This window comes from Aptenodytes patagonicus, chromosome 2, assembly GCF_965638725.1.
Source record: "Aptenodytes patagonicus chromosome 2, bAptPat1.pri.cur, whole genome shotgun sequence".
Lineage (NCBI taxonomy): Eukaryota > Metazoa > Chordata > Aves > Sphenisciformes > Spheniscidae > Aptenodytes > Aptenodytes patagonicus.
In genome coordinates, this window is record NC_134950.1 from 136506570 (window position 1) to 136531534 (window position 24965).

General features: G+C 43.5%; 1 protein-coding gene across 3 annotated transcripts; it reads left to right on the forward strand.

Moving 5' to 3' along the window:
* Nucleotides 1–21500, forward strand: CDCA7L (cell division cycle associated 7 like). Of its 3 annotated transcripts, none has more exons than XM_076331351.1 (10): nucleotides 1–84; nucleotides 7381–7527; nucleotides 11072–11203; nucleotides 12223–12582; nucleotides 14493–14567; nucleotides 16061–16246; nucleotides 17714–17848; nucleotides 18713–18862; nucleotides 20017–20153; nucleotides 20504–21500. In XM_076331351.1, the coding sequence occupies exons 1-10, from the start codon at nucleotides 1–3 to the stop codon at nucleotides 20532–20534; spliced, it is 1437 nt and encodes a 478-aa protein (XP_076187466.1). In that variant the 3' UTR covers nucleotides 20535–21500. The 3 variants fall into 3 exon arrangements, with proteins under 3 accessions (XP_076187466.1, XP_076187467.1, XP_076187468.1); XM_076331352.1 differs by having other exon boundaries at nucleotides 17717–17848; XM_076331353.1 differs by lacking the exon at nucleotides 7381–7527 and having other exon boundaries at nucleotides 64–84.
* The last annotated feature ends 3465 nt before the right edge of the window (nucleotides 21501–24965 follow it).

Consider the following 24965-nt stretch of genomic DNA (forward strand, 5'->3'; position numbering starts at 1 on the left):
ATGGTGCGGCGCGGGCGGCGGCGGCGGCGGCGGCGGGGGGTGGCGGCGGCGGCAGCAGCGGGCCCGGCGGCGAGCCGCGGCAAGGTGAGGCGGCCCGCCGGCCGCGCGGAGCGGGCGGGCGAGGCCGGGCCGCGGGGGAAGGCCGCCGACCCGGCTGCTTTCCGCCTTTCCCGGGGCAGCGGCGGCCTTTGTCCGCTCCCCCGCCGGGGCCCGGAAGAGCCGCCCGCCGCTGTCGGCGGCGCCGGTCCCGGCGCCGCCGACAGCGGCGGGCGGCTCTTCCGGCCCCCGCCCGGTACACACGGGCCCGGCGAGCGCGGCGGCCCGCGGTCCCGCCGGCCGGCCGCCCGCCCTCCACGTGGCGCGGCGGCTCCGGGGTTGCAAAGCGCCGGGGAGGGGGTGGAAGCCGCCTTTGGGGCGGCCCCGAGGGCGTTTGGCATCGGCGCGAGGAAAGTCCGGCGGTGCTGGGTCCTGCAACGTCCCTAATAAAGGCCGATGGGGTGCGCGTGGCTTATTGGGGAGGAGCTTTGTTAATTAATTAGTCTCTGTAAGCCAGGGGATGTCACTTTTGAAATAGCTGATTTTTTTTTTTTAAATTATATCCCCTTTTTTTTTTTGTTGTTGTTGTTGAAATGCCGCGATGCCACGAACACATATTTGAGTCGCCTGAATACATGTGAGTATTGGTAAGGCTGGAGGCTTAGGGACAAACGCAGCCGTGCTTTGATCGGCGCACCCGACTGCCATCTGGTCCAAGCCCGGCATTTGCTGGGATGCATCAGGCTGCCTGTGTGTGGTTCAAGTCTTGAGAGGTGGTATGGTGGTCCTCCCAGGTGGTGGGAGGGAGGGAGGGAGGAGAAAGTCAGCATCTCGGTCAGCTCTTGCTGGTGGAAGGTTGGGGAGTTACATGGGTTTCTGTGGAACAGGAGGGTTGTAGAAACACTGAAGCGTTTGTTGGGACCTCTGTCCTCTCAGGGACTTTGTAAACCTTCCACCTCTGTATGGCCTCAGGCTCTCCATTGGCAGAGTGGAGACAAGGGCGCTAAAACAGTTTGGGAGAAACCTGATTGACACGGTACAACAGAAGCGAATGGCACTTACTTCTCACCTCTGGTGCTATAACAAGAGGCTCTTACTGTCTGCTAGTCACCTTTCTACTGCACAGCTAAAAGGGTGTACATCATGTTTCTTTTAAGGCTCAGCAAAGGGGAGAGGGAGGCAGTCTGTTCTCAGTATTCTCCTGTTTCTCGTGGGAGCTTGTTTCTGGCTGAGCAAGGCCGCCTGCTAGCTCTTGCTCCTCTTTGCGACAGGCTGGTGAGCAGTGGGTTCGGTCCTGGCTGAGCCAGAAGGACGTGGTGGCGAAGGTTGCCTTGTCTCCGACGTCACAGGTCGTCTGCTGACTGGTAGATTAGCTTGTAAGTGAGTACGTGCCCCCATTGAAAGCAATTGCCAAGGAAGTCCACAGTGCAAAATTGTTTTGCATCACAAGACCTGCAGCTCCATTTCCCATCCCGGGGTCTAATTTAACAGGTCCTTGCACAGCAGTTTCAGTACACGGAGCTTGTTAAAGGGGTGCTGGCTGACAAAGCTTTTGCACCCAAAAAGCCTGGACGTTAGCAGTCCAGACGTGAAGAGGGGACGCGTTGCATTCCTGTGGCGTTGGACAAAAGTGTTTTGCTTGGAACACCAGGGCTCGGAAAGTAATTAGGCACCACCACAGATGAAAGGGATGCTCTTGAATTATGCAGAATTAATTCAGAAATAGCTGTTACTACTGTTTGGATCAGCGAGAGATTAGATATTACAAAAGAAGAGAGAGTAGCAGTTGACAGAGCATTTGGACTGCGTTCATATGCCGGCATGCTGCTATTCACATTATTATCGCTGTTTTTGAAAAGTAGGGGATAGTCTCCAGGTAGATGTTGCTTATGGAAGGTAACATTTTAAATGACTTGCCATGTGGTTATGATAGTTGGGCATTCTTTATTTTAGGATAAAGTAGCTTGATGGGTTCTAGCTTAATTATCAGTTTAAATAAAGCAATGTAGAAACCATACTCTACTGTTCTGAAAATAGCTGAATTTACTAAAATTTCACAGAGTACTTGGGTTTAGCAGTAGGTTGGCTGGGGTGAAAATTACCGTAACTTTTCGTGGGGGCAGGGGGAACCATCCTGAATGTCCCAGGAGCTGTTGCTGTGACAGATCTACATGCTTAGGCATAATCCATCTTCACCTTTGGTGGAATCAAAGTATCCCTGTGAAGATTGTAAAACTGTGTGATGACTGCTTATTTTATCACTTGTTCCTTCTTTTCTCTGAACATTCACTTGCCTTTCACCCTGTTGCCACATGTGCCCGGAATATACTTCACTGCCCTGAAGGTTTCAGGTTTTTGCCCTCTGATGCTGTTGAGAAATTGTGGAGATTGGGATCTTCCTTGCCTTCCTAGATTTCGTTGTTGCCCTTGAGTCTCAGGCTGGTTGGATGGTGTTGACAGTCCTGGTGACCGACCGTGTGTCTAGTTGTGTGATTCTTCTGCACCATAATACATGACTTTGCCTCTCTCTGCCTTCCACGTCTTTCACACGTTCGTATGATTTTTAAAATTAAGCTTTCACACAATGCTGTTTGCCATGATTCCAGTGGAAAGAATCTTGACTTGTAAATAGTTTTGGGTTTTTGGTTTGGCACCTATAGTCGTTCTGGCTGGGGCCCTCTATTCTTGTAGCGCTGCCCATAATTGTCAGCCTTGGAGCGTTTCCCTGTTTGGTTGTTATTTTGGGGCTACGAGCCAAATCCAGTGCCTGTAACCCTTGGGTGGCGTGCCTTGGGCTTGCTGCGTACTAAGCCTGGGACAAGTCAAGAGGTTTTCCAGCGTGAGTTGAAGGTGCGACTTTGCACAAGTTTGGTTTGTGTGAGTATGCATTTGAGATTAAACTGGGATAATTTCAGTTTGACTGAAATGAATAAGCAGCAAGTTTGAACGTTACCGAAATTCTCTGTCCCCTGCTTCAAATAGGAATGTCCATGCATTGTGCAAACTTGAATGAGGGGAAAACAGCCCAACTGATTTTTTTTTTTCTTTCGTGGTAGGAGCAAAAATAGAGAATTACATCTAGCCCTGCTTTCTCACACAGTATGTTCTCCTGATACATCATTGTCAGAGAAGAATGCGCTAGTGTGACAATTGGCAATGAAAGTGATATGTACAAATACGTCTTAAAAAAATGAAATATGATTGACAGTGGCGTAGAAATAACTCTGATGCTTCCCACCGAAGCTGAGGGTGTGCATGCACGCAGGCGTTCTCTCCTCGCGGCCTGCCAGGGCGCTGCCTTGCAGGCAAGTTGCATCTGTTTTGACTTGGGTATCAGGAAGGTTGCTTTTTTCACTTGAGACACAAGAATTCTTCCTGTTGACGTGGAAAGTAAAACATCTCACCTCAGGCTTTTCTTTATCTCCTTGCCTAACGTGGCAGGTGGAATTCATGGAGATGGCGCTTAGAAAAATCGTGTTTTGACTGGTGGGGACCTCGGGTGCCTTACTTTTCCCATCACTTGCATGGTGAGTGCAGGAATGTCGCCGAAACAGGTCTGACATCCCTCCTGGCCTCGTTTTCCGTCTCTGTCACCCTTGTGCCTTGGTGGCAGGTCTGCCAGCCCTTACGGGAGCACGGGAGCTGCGGGCTCCGCGTTCTGCAGAAACGGTAACTCTCCTCTGCGCAGCCCGACAAATTCGGGTGCGCTCCGGGGTGTACTGGTGGCATTTTGGCAAATTTAGAGAAGGGCAAACTGGGAGATGGGAATATCTTGAACTTTGATCTTTTGTTGGAAAAAACATACTTAAGGTTGGCTGTTCTGGAAATTCTTGGATTGAATGCTGTTTGTAGCGGGGAATGTTTTCCGCTGCTTTTGAAAAGTACCTTGTGGGTGTTTTAAACAAGTAAATGTATTTTATGTGCAAAAATAACTGAGCTCAATAGGTATAAAATTTCCTACTAGAAATGAGACTGACTTTTTCAGCAGCTGTGAATTATTTCCAGCTTTTACTAGATTTTCAGTACTTCGCTTTTTGTAATTGATACCTTTAAAAGACAGTATTTCTCACATCTCTGCAGCATTTCAGCAGACCATTGTGTCTGAACCTGTGGTTTTTTCATGTTGAAATATTTTCCCTGAGCAAGCTTGAAATGTTCATCACCTCTCTGCCTTCCTGCCTTTTTTAGGGGTTTAGTGGCAAAAAGATCCTCTCTTGAAGTGCCTGCATCTTTCAAGTGTTTAGAATAGATTAGTATTTTGACATTTGTGTTTAGGCAAATACGTGTTTTTCTTTCTTGGTATATGCTACTTTGTTGACAGAGTTGAAATGCTAGGCTCTGATGCTGATTATAAATCAGTTTCTGAATGTATTTTAATTGAAAGTGAAAAATGGAAATGTATGTGGCTTCTAGGACTACACAATAAATAATGGCTAACCAACCCATCACGGTAGAGGTGTTTGGTGCAAGCTTGTCTTTGATGTCTGTTTGCTGATGGCAATGGACTTCTGCTGGGAATAAACTTCAGTTGTGATTTCAGGTGTAGAAATACTGGTGATGAGTAAGCTTGGTCGTGAGGGTGCTCTTTTTAAACTGGAGCATGCCCACCTTGTATGTGTCAGGTGTTCTCTGTTATTAAGCTAAGCCCTTTCGGTGAAACGGGGACTCATCAATGACTGAACAGGATTCTTCATAGTCAGGCTATGGAGAGCAAGTCACAAACGAAAAATCTTTGAAGTTCTGCAGTAAGTTACTTAAATCAGTACGTTAGTATTTGGGAATGCATAAAGATCAAAAAAGGTCTTCTACTGGGAAAGTTTTTTTTGTTTTTTTTTTTCCTTTGTTCAAGATCAGTAATTACACCCCCATAACGGCTCCTGTGGTACAGATGCAGAAGTAATAGACGAAGAAGAAGAATTTAGTTAGGCATACAGGAATCACAGCAGTGGCTAACTCAGCTGTACAATAGCACAAGAACTAATGCAGCGGCTCCTGGAAGCAATTTATTCATAGCAACGAGCCCCACAGCTCCTTGTATGTTTTTCCATTAAAATGCATAATGCTTCATTTAATTCTGCTCTGTACTGAGTGAATTCTGTCACAGCAACAGAGCTGGATTCTGTCTGTTCGTTTTAAGAGGTGGGGGTGAGGGAATATCCAAAGGGGTTCAAACGTGGACAGCACAGCTTCTGCAGCAGTGCATTGGGTCGTGCTGTTATATGCCTGCGAGGGTCAGTTGTTCGGAGGTGAATTCTGCTCTTGCTCAAGCAACAGTAAATCAGTTTTGCATCAGTCTACATCAGCTTTATAAAAGCAGAGCAAGAATAAAGTTGAGCCTATGTATGCCCGTTACTGTAGCTTATTTCAGAGAGTGAAGCTTTGGTCAAGGTGCTGCTTGCTCTTCTAATGGAAGTAGAATTTTGTCAGCAACATTATTTTTGGAGAATAAGCCTCCTTTGGGCCATTTGCCTTGGCACAAATAAATTAAAAAAAAAGATGAAATAATAATAAAAAATAATCATTATATGGGGCCCTGTATGAGCAACCTTGGTTGTCTATGACAGCAGACAAGGACAGGCTGCTCTCAGTTCTGGGGTTCATCTCGGGGATGTTCTCTTGAATGTTAAAGGCTGGAGACCTCCTTCGGACGAGGAACTGGCCCCTCTCACCAGGCAGCTGTTGAGCTCACGTTCCTGAGAGTTAATGAGAGGAGTGGGAAATCCACGTGGGGCTTTAGCACACAGCAAACAGCAGAGAGGCTTGCTTCAAGTAAGAGTAGCGTGCGTGACGTGTACATGCCCCCAACATAAGAAGGACATGGACCCGTTGGTGCGAGTCCAGGGGAGGGCCACGAAGATGATCAGAGGGCTGGAGCACCTCTCCTATGAAGACAGGCTGAGAGAATTGGGGTTGTTCAGCCTGGAGAAGAGAAGGCTCTGGGGAGACCTTCTAGCAGCCTTCCAGTACCTGAAGGAGGCCTACAAGAAAGCTGGAGAGGGACTTTTTACAAGGGCATGTAATGATAGGACAAGGGGTAATGGCTTTAAATTGAAAGAGGGTGGATTTAGATTAGATTTAAGGAAGAAACTCTTCACTATGAGGGTGGTGAGGCACTGGAACAGGTTGCCCAGAGAAGTTGTGGATGCCTCATCCCTGGAAGTGTCCAAGGCCAGGTTGGATGGGGCTTTGAGCAACCTGGTCTAGTGGAAGGTGTCCCTGCCCACGGCAGGGGGGTTGGAACTAGATGATCTTTAAGGTCCCTTCCAACCCAAACCATTCTATGATTCTGTGTGGTCCTGGGGATGTAGAAGACAAATGTCTGGGTGCTGGTAAGCGATGTGGACACTTTCCTCCCTGAGCATTTTTGTGAATGGCAGAATGGTTTTGCAGATGATACTGGGATGTGTAAAACAGTCTTCTGAAACTTGGCAAAATGCCTTCTGCCTTGGTTTTTAAGGCTGGATCTGTTCATCCCATCCTTCCAGACACCAAATCCTAAAGCAGCCTAGGTGGGAGCTGTCTAAAGGCTTCCTTACTGGCCCGTTACATGGAGAAGCTTATCCGAAGTGCTTGGTGAAGTACGTGGCCAGGGGGAATGGTTACCTCTGGTGGTACGAGTCTCCTTCTGTGCTGGGGCTGGACTTCTCGAACTCTGAAGCTGTGACCTTGGTCACCTCAGAAAGTGCCGCTGCCTGCCCTTGGCAGTGCTTCCTCCTGGCGGACTACATTGTGGACTTTTAGCAAAACGAGAAATGTTCTTGGTTAAAATGCGTTTTCACTTTCTTACCAAGTGTCACAGAAAAAGCTCTGCGGCAGTACTGACGAAAGAGAATGAGTTGCATTGGGTTTATTTTTGGAGTTAGGTAAGTGTCTGATAAAACATGTTACAGTACTGTTACCGGATCTAGTGGTAAGGTTTCTTTGTACTTGTTTAGCATTGCATTATATTTGAAGGTGTGTTCCTCACCTCTGAGCCATCGTTGCTCTGTAAGAGGAGGAGCGGTGGTGGGTTTCGCTACAGGTAAAGGGTGCTCTGAGCACGTGCTTGCAAAGATGAGGCACACACATATTTTTACATCTGAGAAGCACTGTTGTGTGGAGTTAAACACCCTGCATATTGCATCCCCTCCCTAGCCCCAAATCTGGAGTCTGTATTTAGGGAGTAAAATACAGAATTTCCTGGAGTTTAGCTAAATGAGGTACCGTTTTGCTACGTGTAGCGTATTTTGTGATACAAATTTGTACTTGCATAGGAGTATAAAAATAAGTTGTACTGTTACCAATTTGAGTTTTCCTATTAAGTTGGCGTGTCTGACTCGTATCTTCTGTCTCGTTTTGAATCAGAAGCAGATACCCAAGGAAGTGGCTGACGTTTTTAATGCCCCCAGTGACAGTGAAGATTTTCTGGGGTTCCAAGATGATGCTTCCAGACAGAGGTTGTTGTCAGAGGACAGCTATGCTAGTTTTGATTCCCTGGAGTCAGGAAAAAAGGTAGGAACGGATTGCCATGGCCCAGTTACACTCTTTCGGTACAGTAGTACTCTGAGATTCTGTCAAGGCTGCACGAGCCATAACTCGCAGCAAAACCCATAATGTGCAGTCCTAATATTAAAAAGAAATGTAAACAAACTTGCTATCCTTTTTGGGTTCTGATTATTGCTTTTAAAAACTCTTTCCTAATGTAAGGAAAATGGGTTTCATTAGAAGGTGAGTTTAAGTGAAGTAGGTAAGTGAAGCAAACAGGAGAGAGAGAATTGCCATCCTGGGCTGGTGTGCTGTGGATACACAAGGCAGTGCAAATGCACGGTAATAGATGGGTTTTGTGAGTATGCAGACTTCAAGGTATTTCTTTCAGAAATTTATGTCGGTCCTGTTTCTGCACTAATTTATATTAGTGCTTTTTCTGCACTAAAATTGCTGTTTTAGTGGTGGTGACCCACAGAAACCATCAGCTCCTGCTTCAATTGTGAGATTTGCTGGTTCTCTGCTCTCTTGATGGTGAAGTAGCTTGGATCAGCATGATGATTTGATGTTTTTCATTCTCTGACTTGGTAGCTGGAGGTACCAGCTGAATTCACAAGAAAGGAAGAGAACTGGTGTGCTGTCTTGGCTGCCAGAAAATTTAGTTTTTAGTCTTTTAGAAGCTTGTAATTATATACTTGATAGATATGGGCTAATGTGCTAAAAGATACCCTTGTCAGCTGTGCTCTCAAAAGGGTCCCTCTGTTCCATTAATTAAAAAATTGAAAATGTCTTCCTTTTTTCTCTTTTCTCCTTTTTCTGTCCCCTTCCCCTCCCTCCCCCTTTTTCCCTGTCTCTTCCCTGTCTCTTCCCTGTCTCTTCCCTGTCTCTTCCCTGTCTCTTCCCTGTCTCTTCCCTGTCTCTTCCCTGTCTCTTCCCTGTCTCTTCCCTGTCTCTTCCCTGTCTCTTCCCTGTCTCTTCCCTGTCTCTTCCCTTTTTTCGTTCTCGATCAGGTCAGTACCTGGTTGAGAGTTGTTGAAGACAAGGAATATGACTAGTGTTAGCAAAGGGAACAGACAGAATGGGGCTTGGTATGAGTATGTGCTCTTTCTGAGCCTTCATAGGCAAATGGCATCAGAGAGGCTTGTACAAAGTGCAGAAGCTGTTTGGGAGTAGAGCCTCAAGTCTGTGCTATGGAGAAAGACAGCAGCTTTTAAGCAACAGAATATAGTTGGCTCTAAATTGCTTCGTCGTCTTGTTGCTAGACGGCGGTATTGGTAACTTCAGAAAACCAGGAGGTAGCTTGCTCTTGTATCTGTGGCTTTGTGTGGAGCATGAAGAAGGATCAATGAGGAGAGGTGGTGGTGGTGGAGAGGGAGTCTTGTGGTTCTGTCTCTGCTACCTGCTTGGGGACTGCAGGCACCTTACTTTACTTCTCTCCACATTGGTTTCCCAACTTGTGAGATGGAGATTATGATAATGATCTTTGCTGCAAAGCATTTTAAAATCCTCTGATGAAAAATGCTGTGGAAGAGCTACGTACTGTTAATTTAACATGCGTTACTGCGAATCCCAGGGAGGCTTGTTCCAAATTTACAGCTGGCACTGCAGCCTTCCTCACCATTCCTCTGTCTCCCTTGGGCTGAGAATTATTTTAAATCTCCATCAGTATTGAGTTTAACTCCTTTACCACTAAATGGTACAATAAAAACATGATTTTTTTATCCTGAGTTCCATCCATTTATGATGCCAAACACCACTGTCGCTGAGAAAGACCGTAGCTAATTGTTGTGCAAAACTAAAAGTTTTTGGTGTGAAGAGTGAAACGATGGGAAGTTCAGAAAAACGCTGCAGTTGTTGGGAGAGGGGGCAAGGCAGCTGCCCTGCTGGGGTGGTGAATGGGGTGTTAGTGCATCAGATGTTCCCTTGGATGCTGATGCGCAAACACACTAACAGTTATTGACCTCTGCGTGTCTGCTTTTCCTCAGGGCTTTCTGCAACCCTACTCCCATAATCTCTGCACTTCTGCTGAGTTTCAGCCGTTTCTCCTATAGGTATCCCTGATGCGTATTTTACCTTGTGTAGATCATTCTTCATAGGTGTAACAGCATAGCTCTAGGTGTGTTATTTTTAGTCATTTTAGCTAACAAACAGCTTATTTCCACTCCCCCCCCCCCCAACCTTCATTGTGGAATTTCATGAAAACACAGAATGCATAAAAACTTCAGTTTCCCTCCAAGAAATGCAGTTTAATTTTAAAGTAACTTCCCTATTGTGTTTGTTCCTTTCTCAAGCAGCTGCACTGCAGCTATCAACAAAAGAATAAAGTAATTTTGCTTAGAGAAAACTCATTCCAATTACCCATAATAATTTGTGGGAGATGTTTAAGTGTAAAGAAACAGCATATGCAGTAGCTCCCCCCCTCCCATTCTCCTGTAAGTTTTTCCACTTATCTATTGTATCTGTTTTTCACCAGATATTATCTTAACGTAAAGAAGTGTGTAATTAAAGTCAGGAACGGGAGAGAATTGAAAGGAAGAATAAAAATATTTAGCAAGTGCATCGTATGAAAAGTCCTTTTTGTATCTCACGTGGGAGGAAGAAATAGCAGAGGAAAATTGGGGAAACAAACTTAAGTGCGTGTTGCTGACTTTTCAAGAGGCAGGTGTGGTGTGAACATGGGTTATGTTCCCACCGTGAACGAGTCTTTCAGGAGACTAACGGGGACAAGTTGACAGATGGTCTTCTACTAATTCTGATTAGAAGTATGCAAATATATGTCTGATTTAGTAAATGCATTGTGTTTAATTGGTATGTAGTGTGCATATCGTGAAGAGTGTTTTAATGAGATCTTAGTTTATTTTTCGTGGGCTGACTTTTTACTTCCTAGTCTGTAGGCAGAAATTTGGGATCTGTGTACCCTAGAACACGTTTGAATGATAAACTGCACCATTAAAACAGAGGGAGTTGAGCAGCTGGAAGGCGGAGGGATGTTAGTCAGGCTGTTCAAAGCTCTGTGGTTTTGTGCTGGTGTCAGTGATGGTGTAACAGCGTGAGAAGGAGCAGACTCCATCTCCAGGAGCCTCGAGTACTGCTGCAGCAAGCCCAGAGGAGAGTGTTGTTTCTACTGCTAAGTGAAAAAAAGGAGGGCTCTTTCTTACTGTGGTTGTGGTTTGTATTTTCTTCCATTCAAGGCCTGGTTTTTTACATCCAGAAGAAGACATACAAAACAACATGAAAATTTACACATAAAAAACCTGATAGTTCATTTTTATTGGGTAGTAGTGAAGAAGAGGAGGAAGAGGCGAAGAAGAAAGTTTTCCTCACAAGAAGCAGCTCAGTTAAAGCCCTGTGCTCAAAATGAAGAAAAAAAATCCTGCCAAGTTAAAATAATTCAGTGCTGAAACTGAATGTCTTCTGCTTTTTTTCTTCTGACAGGCTTTGCCTGCCAGGTGCTTTCACAGTATATGCCATCTAGTTGGTACCTGCTTGAACCTCAGAACCTGCTTATTGTGGCTGTGTGACTACTCTGTACCTGACTGTCTCTCACAGCTACTGACTGGTATTTTTACAGGAGGTTCGATTTCAGTCCAGATACCTCACTGAAGAACTGCGGAGGATTTTCACTGAAGACACTGACTCTGAAACGGAAGCGTTTGAAGGCTTCACTTCAAGCGAGGTGGATGTGAACAAGAAAGGAGTTCTGGTAAAGGCAGTCACCTATGCGTGAATGTATATGTTGACTTCTTTTTTTTTTCTGTCTCTTCTGTGTAAGCCTCATGTTCTAGTTAGAGTGTTTCTGATACACTGTGATGTTCTTTCGTCATTGTCCTGGTTTTGGCTGGGATAGAGTTAATTTTCTTCCTAGTAGGTGGTACAGTGCTGTGTTTTGGATTTAGGATGAGAACAAAGTTGGTAACACACTGATATTCTTAGTTGTTGCTACGTAGTGCTTACACTAGTCAAGGACTTTTCAGCTTCTCATGCCCTGCCAGCCAGAAGCTGGGAGGGGGCACAGCCAGGACAGCTGACCCGAACTGGCCAGAGGGACATTCCATACCATGTGACGTCATGCTCAGTACATAAACTGGGGAAAGCTGGCCGGGGGGCGGCGACCGCTGCTCGGGAACTGGCTGGGCATCGGTCGGCGGGTGGTGAGCAATTGCATTGTGCATCACTTGTTTTGTATATTCTTCTATCATTATTGCTATTATTACTTCCCCTTTCTTTTCTGTCCTACTAAACTGTCTTTATCTCAACCCACGAATTTTACTTTTTTTTTTCCCTGATTCTCTCCCCCATCCCACTGGTGGGGGTGGGTGTGAGCGAACGGCTGTGTGGTTAGCTGCCTGCTGGGTTAAACCACAACAGTCCTGCTAAAGAAAAATATGTTATCTTAAAAGAGAAAAAAAGCTTTATTTAATGTAACATCACATATTAGAAATAAGAACTTCTTCCCCTGCTTGTAGACTGACTGTGCTGGACGAGATTGTTCCTCTGAAGACAGCCATTTCTGTATCCCAGACAGTATTAATATGTAGATTTTGTGTTGGTCTCTGCACAGGGAGAAGTAGTGTACTATGAACTTTGAAAAATTTGTTGATTTAGTTGAATTTATGGCAGTGCCTTTGGGTGGTGAGACTACTGCCTAGAATTAGTGATTTTAAAAATGGCCTTTCTTGTGTCACAGCCAATAATGTAACATGGGGTTCTTCCTGCCTCTAGGCAATGGAGTCGGACTTGAGTGATGAAGAACGCGGTAATTTATTGGGTAGTGAGGAAGAAGAGGACGAAGAGGCGAAGAAGAAAGTTTCTCCCAAGAGAAGAAGCTTTGGCCTTCGTGTTGCCTTGCAGTTTCCCACCAGAAAGTCATCTGAGAAAAAAGTGCCTGAACAGGCTTTTTCTAACTTACCTCTAAAGGACAGTGAACCCCTCACACCTCTTTCAAAAGAAATAAGCTGCAAGCGGTGGGACAAACTAGAGGGCTCTGCTTCAGAGTCTGAAGAAGACATTAAAGAAACACAGGCGGAAAGTTCCAGTGCTCTGCTTAAGAGAGCCATGAATATTAAAGAAAATAAAGCCATGGTAAGACTTATGAGCAGTGCTTTGTTCTTTGACATTTACATCCGAGTACTTAGCTTCAGCACACTTGAATTTTGGGGTCCCCGCTGGTGCTGTGCTGAGACTTTGGGAAAATCTTACGGTGGTTTGTGCTTGAATTTTTCTACCTGGGAAAACCCTAGAGGACCATCAGCATGCAGATATTTACCCCTAAAATAGCCTCAAGTAGGACTAGCCTGCTCAAGTTTAAAACCAGAATTGAACCAAGCATTTTGTATGTGGATGTGAACAAAGTTACAGATGCCCAAGTTGCAGTCTTATATTCAGAATATGTCAAAAAACGAGCTGGTCCCTTCAGGTGGTTCGTGGTGTCATTTGCACAATAGAGTTTCTGCTTTTCATTTGTGTCTGACAGATCTGCTGCAGTTGGAAAGCCAGCTAAAAACTGCTAAGGATGATAAATGTGGTTTTTCTGTTGTGTGGGATGTGATGTTTACAGTTATGCTTTGCTATATAACTACTGAAAGTGTGCATATGTGTGCATGTAGGTGTGGAAAAGAGAGACACTGATCGTTCCCTAACGCTTTTTCCTCTATTGTCCAAAATGCCACCAGCTCTCTTTAATTATCATGCTGCCGTGCAAATCTGAGTTGATGCTGGGTCCTCAGTGGCTCTTCCAGTTTTACTGTATTCCAGGAAAAGCTGCGGCTTCCAAGCAGTCTTGGGGCTCAAGTACACCTCTTGGGTGAGCGGGCCTGCAGCTCCCACGTAAAAACTTGCTTTAGTTTTGTATCTGTGTTTCTAATCTATCTTGTATCCTCACTGCTGTTGTGTTGGTCTTGCTGCTCTTCCACCCTTCTCACCTTCTACTCCTCCTCCTAGTTCAACCATTGCGAAATTCATTGGCATCCTAGTTGCGGTACTGTAATGACATTAAATAGCTCTTAATAAATGCCACGCTGAAGTATTTACTGAGAAATGCTGTATCCAGCTTTTAGTCTCATGATTGGTATGGGCGGTCTCAGAGACAGCTAGCAGCCTGGCTCATCTCCACTATTGCTGGCTTTTCAGAAGATAGCCTCATCCTGGTCTTCCAGAACAGGTCAGTGGTTTTTTGGACCTGTCAGCCACTGCTTCTGTTGAAATGTACTTCCAGGACATCTCCTACACAGTGCAACAGATCATCTTGCTGAAGCGCTTCTGATACTGCATACGCCGTGGTTAGGGGAACCACCAGTAGGGCTTAGTTGTTTTGCGACTTTGCAAATGAGCATGTTCCCATGTCGCTGTGTGTATCTGCACAAAGCAATGGGTATGTAGCATTACTGGCTGTGGTTTGCGGCATTTGTGAAATTAGTACTAGCTGTCATGATTGAAAAAGGGATGTTGCTAGTCATTGCTACTAAGGACCACTGAAAAACGACGAGCAAAGTTTCCCTGCTGCAATGTCACTGCTTAAGGGGACACTGAGTTCCCTGGCAAAAATCACAGGTGTATCAGCAGTCATTCAGTACAATAGCCCTCAGGGAACATCTTACAGTCTTCTGGCCAAGGGCACCCTGTCTTCCTTTTCTCCCTCCTGTCATATGAACTGTGAATTTCTCACTATCGGTCATAGATATTGTAACAGTGTTGTAATCCGCTTCTTCAGTGCTGTTTCAACAAGATTGGGTGTAATTCTAGCTAATTCTAATTCCCAGTAAGAATTATTGGGAGCTGTGACGTTAGTACTGCCTGCAGAGTTTTGCTCATTCAGGGGTAAATGAACCCCTTTTATGAGCCCCATTTAAATGAAGTGCCTCCAGAAGGGTTTCATGCGCTGAAACTTCATGTGTTTAGATATAATTTGGAGTGCATGTGAAGAGTGAATGATAGGTGTTGCTTATTTGCAAGTTTGCAGTGAGTTTTCAATGCGGCATCACTGTTGATTTCAGCTTGCCCAGCTGCTGGCAGAACTGAATTCCATACCTGACCTGTTCCCAGTAAAAACACCCACCTCGACTCCTTCGGTAAGTCTCTGGTACTGGCTAGAGGTGACAGTCGTTTTTGCTAGACTTAGGATTAATGTGTTTCCTGATTAAATGCTTTCACCAAGTTTGTTCTGGTTTTCTTTGGTTTTGGTCACTTTATTTCTATAGATTTGCTATTGATCAGTATTTAAGTACCAGAGGTTATGTGAGGAAATGGAATTTTATAAGATAATTTATGAAGAAATACGGAGACCAAGGTGAGATGCTTCTTTACCACTTTTGCCCCAGAAATACTGTTGAGATGCTAGACAAACGTTTGTGTATGTGGGAATAAGGAAGAGTAGCTGCTTTCCTTTGGGTTTAGATACTGTTAATTTCCCTGTTAATTTCCCTCTTGCAGGCTTTTCTTTTAAAATCCAGACTTCCCAGTAGAGCCATGCTGATGAAACTCAACCACTTCAGCATGAACCCGGAATGATACTGTAGTTATTTCGACTGACTTTTCTTGGCTAGAAGCAGAGAACTGTCAACCCCTCTAGGTTCTCTATAAAATAATGTTTTTCCACATATATTATAAACTGAAGAGATCTGAGGAAAAATTGAAGGGCCATGTCTTTGGGAAGCCCATGTAGAAATGCTGGTGCGGTGGTTGTCAGGTGAAAAGTGAAGCCAAATTATACAGTCTTTGAAAGGCTGGAACCTTGCTAGCTCTAGTTAAATGCTATAGAAACTTAAACATCCTTTGAATACATGCATAAGCCTGCTACTTCTATTTAGTATCTTTACCTGAGGAGGAGGAGGGCATCAGGAGTATTCTAGTTCTCTCTTCTGCTTGGTTTTTGACTTCCAGCCTGTCTCCTTGTGATTGTGATGTGCCTTTCACTTCTTTCGAAGGAAATAACTAAAGAGTACAGTAGCAAGCAGACTTGCTTCCTACATCTTGTTTATCCTGTCAGATAAACAAGTGCCTTTATGGTAGGTGTCTATGCAGGACTTCTGTTGCATTAATTCAGTCGTGCAGTAACTGGCAGGTGTGACAATATGAAAAGGGTATCTTGTGTCTCCTAGTAATTTCCACATCTAGGAATCTGGAAGTAGGAGAAGAAACTTATTACCGCCCCTTCAATTTAAAAAATATAAAAGAAAATAAACTAGAATTCAGGTTACTCCTTGAAGATGTATTCAATTTGTAGGAAAATCTGAACCTTTAGCTGCTGAAGAACAGTGAGAACTAGCTTCTACCTTAATATGCCATACAAAAAATTCTGGTATAGTTCTGTGATGTTAATTGGAATAGAATTTGACTGTGGAAGTGTGGTGTTATAAAAGGATCAAAAAGGTGTAGCATGTAGGGAGAACACTTAAGTATGCTAGAAATTGGTGAGGTTTGGCTTAACAAATAAGGAGTGGGAGAAGAACAGATTAATTCCTGATAGTACAAGTATGGTACAGACATTTTGAGATAATTTCTGGTGTTTAACTCTACAAACATAACTGAAAGGACAATTACTGGAATCATCTTCTCTTTCCAGAAACAGAAGAAAACCCCAAGGAGGACATTTTCTGAAGGCCAGATAGCACGTCGCATGAACCCAACCAGAAATGCTCGTCCACCAGAGAAATTTGCCTTGGAAAAATTTACTGTGTCGGCTGTTAAATTTGCAGAACAGTTCCGTAGCTATAGACAACAAAACCTCTTGAAGAAGAGACTCAGTGTGGTATTTGCCAGACTTTGATATCTCCAGTAGTCAAGGATTAGGAAACATTCATTTAAATTGTTGCCCAACACTTAGAGCAGACATCACATCCTACAGAAAGTCAATGAGAACCTTTGATTTGGGATTAGCTACAGAAGAAGTTGTCTTCAGGCCTTCCTGCCTCATCTTTCACCATTACCTGGGTGACCTGTGTTGTCCAAAACATAACAAGGCAGTTTACTTATGGTCTATTATTTATTTATTATCTGAAAATTATTAGAGCCCACAACATAGAAGGCCTTTGAGTGACAAGGTGGTGGGTCTGGTGGAGGTGACAAAGCAGATCTCTGTCTTCAGGCTCAGGAAAAGTTAGCAAAAACCCCTCTCTGGAAATAGCAGAGGGAAGATAGAGAGCAGTTATACAGCTGAACTGAGAATGAATGAAGGGAATCTGCACCAACAAACTGCTGATGTACTGGCTAGCCGTTCAAAAGTTGCAGATTTTTTTCTTCCCCATTTTTTTTAAATCTCCTGTTTTTCCATCCCTTGGCTTATGGTGGTCATTTGTCTTAGTTATATTTACTGTATGGCCTTTATGAGGAAGACTCTTAAGTTTGCATCTACATGATAGAGGCTGGATCCCAGTTCTGCTTATAGGAATGGGTGCTGGGCATAGCTAAAGCATTATAGAGGGAACTTGGCTATTAAACAAGGTGGAGTAGCACTGAATGAGAACCTGGGCTGGTAAATGACTATTTTGGAGAGAACAGAGCTGATCTAGGGCAAAGGATGAATTAGGTGTTAAGAGTGGAGTAGGCGGAAGGCTAAGGATCAGTTGAGACTTGTACATGAAATTTGAAATCTCCTGAGGGGCATAATGATGATCCGTGGATTGGGGTCAAAGAGATTGCTATTTGGAAGGAAAATAAGAGCGCTTAATAGTGAGTAGAGGACTCTCTTCCAAATAACAAACAGGATAATAACAAAGGGCTGGGTATGGCAGGACTAACCTAAAACTTCAGTAGTTTTTTTGCAAGACATTAGAGATTGTCATTGGAGAAGGCAACTAGAGAGCATGCTAGGACATTGAAGGAGCAAGGCATGGGAAGGCAGATGGTTATAGTTCCTTATTTTGAGAGGGAAGAAGTGGAGTGTGAAGAGTTACAGTGGAGGTGTGCAGGGAATGCAAAGAAAAGGAGGTAGCAGAAAAACACGTTAGGAATTTGTGGAAATAGAAGTAGCAATGATGGGAAGGAAGAACATATAAACAGAATAAATAATGGAGTAGAGAAAAGATGAGGGAGGAGAGGGAGAGAATGAGGCGGTGATGATTTGGAAACTCTATTCCCTGTTCTTCTAGTGGTCTGTGAGCCTGTAGTCCGCCCCCTCTAGACTGCATACACATTATAAATGAAAGAATTTGTCACCAAGTGTGGTGACAGAGTCTTCATGACACCAGACAAAAGGTGTTGAGATGAGTTTGTTTAGCAGGGGGATTGTGGAGTGCGCAAAAGAAGGAGATCATCAAAGTATTCATCTCACCGTCCAGTAGAAGATATTACTGAGGAGGACTTGGACAACATTGCAATCACTGTTAAAGACAAAATCTATGACAAAGTTCTAGTAAGTGGCTGCTGTTTTCTTCAGTGTGTCCATTTGCTTGAAATTGAAAGTCTCCTAACAGTTCCTCTGGTGTTTGCTAAAGGGTATGCTTTCCTGAGGTTCTGGAGAGTGCAGCTTTGCATTATTTTATTACACAAGCACAACTTGGAAGCTTTGTCAGGCTTCTGTGGGCTTGCTCATGCCGGTTGATATGCCCCACCAATTTTTTGCTTCTGCAAAGAAGTGCTTTCTTGCCATAGAGCTATTAAGTGCAATTTGCAATAGCTATGACTCACCACTGGTAAGAGTTGACATCCCTTTTATCTCTCATTCTCACTTAATATAAATGTGGCGGTGGTTGTACCATTAAATAATAGTGATCCCTGCTGCTCCTTGTACTCCCTGGAAATGACATTTCTGTACTGGTTGGGGAGTTTCCAAAGCTCTTGGTGGAACTCCTCCTCCTTTCTTTCACCGGATTTGGCTATTATTAATTGTCATAAAGATCTAGATGATCAGCTTACTATATATTTCATGCTTCATTGTATTTGCAGAGGTAAGTCAGAAGGTCATTTTTCTGAATAGTTTTAGCTTTTTCCTAGATAGAGGAAAGGATCAGAACTGCAATATGAGGTTCATGTAGTTTGAGACTCCCAACACAGCTGAGGCTGGGCACTGTCTATGTAAAATCCCTAGCATCTCTCCAGATAACTATGATTTATCATAATAACAGAACTTTTACAGTTCTTACTAAGATTTTCATTGCTGAATTTGACTTTGGTTTGAAGTTTTGTTTTGCTATCAGCAGATATACTAGGAAAATTCAGCAACAAGCATTTAAGATGTCCTTCATACATACGTATTTCTCCTCCTTTCCAACTTTAGGGCAGTACTTGCCACCAGTGTCGACAAAAGACAATTGATACAAAGACAATCTGTCGCAACCAGGGCTGTGGAGGAGTAAGGGGGCAGTTTTGTGGACCGTGTCTTCGAAATCGATACGGGGAAGATGTGAAATCAGCACTGCTTGATCCAGTAAGTATCATTTCTTGGGCTTGGAAAGAAAGCGTAATGAATATGGTTTTGTTAGTAAGCTGTGATGAGTATATGCTCATGATAACATGGTGGTCAAAGCTTTTTGCCATGAGAAGATCTGTAGTACTGTTACGACTGACACTGATCTTGTTGGAACTCAAGTGGAAAGTGCTGGACCTGGGTTACAGTCCATCCAGCTTTGTGGTTTGAAGCTCCACTTGCTTACCCCAGATAGTGGAGGGAAAGCGTGAGAGCTTTTAAGAAAAGGAATCTTTCCCCTTTCAGAAAAATGCCAAAATGTACCCTTTTTTTAATGCTTTCAGTAACATGGCATGCAAAGCAGGTTCCTTGTTTTAGATTCTAATTTTTAAATATGAGAAAAAAGGAGAAGGAGATCTAAAAGTCTCAGGGTTGGTTCCCTTTTCTCTGTTGTCCCCCAAGGCACTGAGCAAGGAGAGAGCACAGGCTGCTGCCAGAGAATGAGGCACGTGGCTACGCAAAGACCTCGCAGCAGAATAGCTCGCTCTGTGCTCCTGGGACCTCCTCTCCCCCCGCTCTGCTTTAGAGATGGGCTTCTGGGCTCTTCTGAAGGACAATGAAGAACTAACGGCTCCAGTGTGCTGGCCCAGTGTGGCAATGGCTGCTATACTGTAATGCAGGCTGTTAGCACCCGCGCCGCTATGTTCAGTTGCTGAGCAGCTGGGAGATGCCTGACTTCATGTACATGCTGGGTAATTCAGTCTCGGGAATCGGGCTATGCCAGCAGGCAGAGCCAAAGAAACTTGTCACAGTGGGTACCCATCTTTTTCTAGGCAGTTCACTACGGTCAGCCCAACATAGGATGAGTTATCATTAGGCGTTACAGATGCCTTTAGTCTATTTTAAATTAATACTGAACAAATCAGAGAACCTGAGTCTTCAGAGTAAGAAGTATTCAAGCAAACAGGGTAGTACCTAATCACTTCTTTAATCCTACAGAATTTGGAAAGTGTTAACAAGGTTGGTTGGCTGGCTGATTCAGGTTTTTAAAACCTTGCCCTGAACAATCATGCAGTAAGGAAGCTATACTCTTGTCTGTCTGAGCAACGGGAAGGCGAATATAACCTTACTTACTGGTTGCCTTTAACCCCCCTCCCACATTCACCCCCTTGCAGGCCTGGATCTGTCCTCCTTGTCGTGGGGTGTGCAACTGCAGCTACTGCCGCCGGCGGGACGGGCGCTGTGCCACGGGCATGCTCATCCACTTGGCCAAGTTCTACGGCTACGACAACGTCAAGGAGTATCTGGAAAGGTGAGGGCCGTGCCCCGCAGTCATTCTTTTTCAAACTGTTGTAGCCCTTTAAATAATACTTGAGTTTTGTGGCCTGGGGCAGATCCTGAACCTATGCAAAAGAAGTCTCTTGGACTTGAGATTTCTCCTAGGCTGAAATCAGCTGCATTAAAGTGAGTCATATTGTCTGTGTAAACAACTCCTGTGCTTAAGAAATTGAAATGCTTTTCCTTATTTTGAAATCAGTATTGATTGCTTCAAGCATACAGAAGTGCTGGTTTGGAAGTTGTCCTCTTCAGCAAAGGAAATTGTTTACGGGGAATCTGAGTTTCCTAAGAAGCACTAACACTGTTTTCTCACATGTCTTCTAGTTTACAAAAACAACTGGCGGATGACAATTGAAAACACTGAACTCAAGCTGTGCTGCAACTGGTTAATACGTTGACAAATTTTGACTTCAAAAGGTTATTACTATGTTTTATATAAGATAGAATTGTAGAGTATAGTATATGTATTTCTGTGTTGGGAACTTTTTGATTGATGTGGTCTTATGCAAAAGATCTCTCAGGAAAATGTTTTGGTAGAGAAATCTACATGCACAGACCTATACATTAAGTGAAATGGCACTCTTGAACCTTGAGTGGTTAATTTTTAATAGAGCTACACAACCACACAATTATATAAATAAAAATATTGCTCAAATTGACCAAGTTTGCAGAAACAGTGTTTAGCAACTACCTGTAAAGCATACCCCGTCTTTAAAGAAACAAAAACCCCCTTGTGTTCCAACCTGGCCATAAAGATTCAGTTTTCCAGCCCTTGCTTTCTGAACCTATTCTTTCTTCCACCTGTAGTTGATGGAACTTGTCTCTGCAAAGAAGGGAAGGGTACTTTCATCTGAATGCCTTTATATTTCAGCCAAAGCTGATGCAACCTACCAGTGGGAGGATGATTTTTTTTTTTTATTCCAAAGTGCAATTAATCACTGAAATATGAAAGTGGAAGAGTGTTTTGTAAAAAAAAAAAAAAATAAAAAAATAAAAAAAAATAAAAAAAAAAATTAAAAATTTTAAACATCATCCCAATAAAGAAAACGAATTGTTCACCAGCAGTTTTTGTGTGATGCACCTGCTGCCTGAACCAACTACCTTACAGCAGTCGTAACTGGTTAACTGGTTTAAATTGCAAAGTTCAGGATTACTTTCTTTACATACAGTTCATACTTGTTTTTTCATATGTACAACCAAGCTTTCAAACAACTTCGTTTAAATGCAACATGTTTGTATTGCAGTATGATTATGTTAAATTTCTTGTAAGAAAGATACACGTTTCATTTTATGTAGAGAGAATAAAGAATAATCAAGAGGAGTATTTTGTGAGTCAGACTACACCCAGATGCTGATGTTTCTCATTTACTTTCCCGTAGCAGGTGTAATGAAGGAATGCTTGCAGATCAATAATCATTATGTGGAGAAACACTTGAACGCAACACTGACGAATGAGGAAATAACAACATAGCACACATAAGTGTTACACTAAGGATTGTGTTTTTGTGAGGCAAATCTCCTGCTCCAGCTGACTGAAAAATATTTACCTCCTTTTGCTTTAACTACAAGGCAGATAGAGAAAGCAGCACGTACTATTGAAAGCTTAGTACTAAACTGCCTGGTTTCATCAGCATGTCCTTTTATTGAAAGCAGGGATGGGAAACTACTTACAGTTGGGACTTGTGAGTATGCCTATGACTGAGTGTGCCTGTCAAAGTCAAGTGCTCAGATTTTCTCCCAATTCTCCACTAGTTTATGGTCAAGTATTCCAAAAGCTGGAGAACTACACTGGAGTATTTAGCATATGTTTGTATAGCCAGATATCAAACAGGTACTTCAGTGTAGTTAAGACAGATGAGTTCTGTGCTGCTGAAGGGCCATGCACTTTCTGAAAGCTGCTGGATTTAAGTTTGTTGTGTGTTCTTCTAACATAAACCAGCATATAAAATGTTGCAAATGCTTGTTGTGGATTTTAGGAGTGTTTATGTAGCAACAGGAAAGTTATATTTGCAAATACCAACAGAAACACAGCAACTGCAGCTCACAAGGTTCCTCGATACCTTCCTCATATCCAGAGGAGGAACGAACAGTATTGCCCTTTGGGTGACAGATGTTTTAAAAAAAATCCTCTGAAAAATTCAGGCTACCTTTCCAAAAAGCAACAGTCAAATGACATGCTCGTCATTGCTCCAGTCCCTCACCCTGACTTTCCCCTTGGGGGGGCTTACCTGCTGTAGTAGCAACTCCCTTCCAAAAGAGTTGCTTTCCTTTTATTCTATTCAGGTCTAGTGAAGAGTACGAGTAATGATGATGTTTCTCTAATTGCCTGTTGGAGTCATTCACCTTTCCTCTAATTAGCTAAACTTAGTTGACAGCCCTTCTAAGTTAAAACTAAAATCTCATTTTGACTGCGGGCCTTAATTGTCATTCCTAAAGTAGCTTCAGTCTCAGTAAAATACAGTTCCAAAAGAGCAAGGTACAATGTTTATCCTCTGAAAGTTGTTAAAAGAGGGGTTGCACCTCAACAGATGTCCCATTCAGGGACAGCCTACAACCATATTACAGCTACTACAATAATCGACTGCTTGGAAACCCAGATGAAAAATCTACTCGTCATACTTGCACATCACCCACACTTAGGTGTGTCATTACACTCATGCTAATACAGGGGTTCTCAAGTATTTCCTTGCTTCTTGGTATGTCTCCCCAACAGCCTCTAAGTATTATGGCCTAGGAAACGAAAAATTAGAGTTCTTTAGATGTGTTTATTTAGAACTGACAACTTTCTGCCAAGATGGAAGAAAAAGCAGGAGAAAGATGATTTTGAAAATAGCTTTTTTGGTGGGTTTTTTGTTTGTTTGTGTGTTTGTTTGTTAACTGCAACTGTGTAGATGGCTTGATCTAGGTTACCAACACGTGGTAGCTACTAACCCTGTTCTACACCTCTAAGAGCTGCAGAACATTTCTAGGTGATCAGTGAAATTTAAAGTCTCTGGAATAGTTTTCTATTTCTATTTCTAAAGCTTCTGAACCTCAACTAGATTAGAGCTGCTGCTTTACTACAATGCAGACCTTGTTCAGACTCAGTTAACAGTTGCTTAACTGCATGAAGTACAGTCAGTGATTAGGACACCAAGCCGGTAGGAAATTTAAAGTCAGAGTGGACCAACACCAACAATCCACCACCATTCCTAAACTTCCTCGGTGCTGTTCATAGGATCACGACACTTTAGTTCAACTCCTGATGGAACTTGTCTATGTAATGAAGAAAGCTAGAGTCCCTGAACTAGGTTACTGAGATCAAGCAATTTAAGTTTATTTCTTATCCTCCATGGAAAGCCCACAGATACAGGCTCCTTCCCTTGGGGGATAGCCATAAGCTTCTTTGGTCTTTTTGGTAACATCTACAGTCAAGCACACCTTATCCAAAGGCCAGTTGTTCTTGAGTGCTGTGCTCTGCATTACAGCTTTAAAAAAATAATACTTTCAATATTTCAATAATTCAATATCCAGACGGTAATTTTAATGTCAGAACTGTTAACGTGCCCCTCCTGGGCCTGTTGTGCACGAGACTGACGGGTTTTTTTTTTCCTTTGGCCATTAGTTGAAGTAAGGCAAAAAAGCTGCATGAATGCAATTGTTTGGAAACAAAACATTCTGCACAGTACAGAACAAACCAACCCCCTCCTTAACAGGGGAGCAAGACCGCATTGCTGTCCGCACTCTGAGACACCGCCTTGCTTCAGTTGAGTCCCTGTTCAGAACAAGCCTGTGCTAACATCTATTCTAGCCTGCATGGTCCTTACATCCCCCCAGCCCTTGACAGGAACGAGTGCCCAGAAGAGAAAGTTTGGAGAGAGGCAGTAAAAGGAGTGAAAAATACAGTTGAGTTTCTCTATGCCTGTGGCACAAAATGAGCACCATTCGGGGACCTCGACATGAGCAGCAGAGAGAAGAGGAGCTGCCTGCCAGTCCTCATGCTGCCATCCCCTTCTGCTTCCAAGTACAGGGAGAGGTGCTTCAGTGTCGGCTGCAAACACTCCCTGGGCCCCCGCTGCCCATCTTCTCCAGGGAATGATGGCAGCCCAGCCAAAGTGTCCTGTGAGGAGCTCCTGGCCACCTGTCTGCTAGGCTAGTGGAGGATTATCTGAGTGCCATTGGTGGCCATGCAGAATTTGAGATACCCTGTTATCGGGCTCTCATGGGGCTTCACTGTGGTCTTCAGAATAAATACACACATAATGTGCTGTGATCATGGCAAGAAGTGAGACATCAATACACTGCTGAAGATTTTTTTATCCTCTACTGTGGCAACAACTACACAAAGAGGACTGGCAGACATTTATTTTTTCTACTGAGCCTGGTAACTGCGTTAATTCTAAGGAATAAACCAGAATGGTACCATGACCTATGCACTGAATTGGTTAAATAACAATGACAGGAAAACTTGCACTCTTAACCTTTTTTAAACTATGAAATTCAGCTTTTATTTCCTTAGCTGCTTTGTCTTCACGCTTCTGAGTAGACTGAAGACGCGTTTGGGTTGTTTCCCCTGCTTCCAGGAGATGATTATTCTGATACCAATGAGTCTACCTACAGGAGAAGAACTTGGACTAGAGGATTTTAAAAATGGGACAACTCACTGCTAGGAGTCGCTGTTACAGAGCAAGGTTGTTGTCAAATAGATCTTAAAGACAGCACATGATTAAACCCAGGACATTTCAGTCTTAGTTTTCCTGCCATTTTTGTCATTTCTTTACTTTTCTATTCAGCTTAGATATTTAGC

Bases quoted from the DNA above. Each gene is read 5' to 3' on its own strand.
- CDCA7L (XM_076331351.1), top strand. From the start codon at position 1: ATGGTGCGGCGCGGGCGGCGGCGGCGGCGGCGGCGGGGGGTGGCGGCG. The intron at 12,583-14,492 runs GTAAGACTTATG...TGTTGATTTCAG, and splicing joins TTAAAGAAAATAAAGCCATG to CTTGCCCAGCTGCTGGCAGA. The intron at 16,247-17,713 runs GTATTTGCCAGA...GAGTTTGTTTAG, and splicing joins TGAAGAAGAGACTCAGTGTG to CAGGGGGATTGTGGAGTGCG.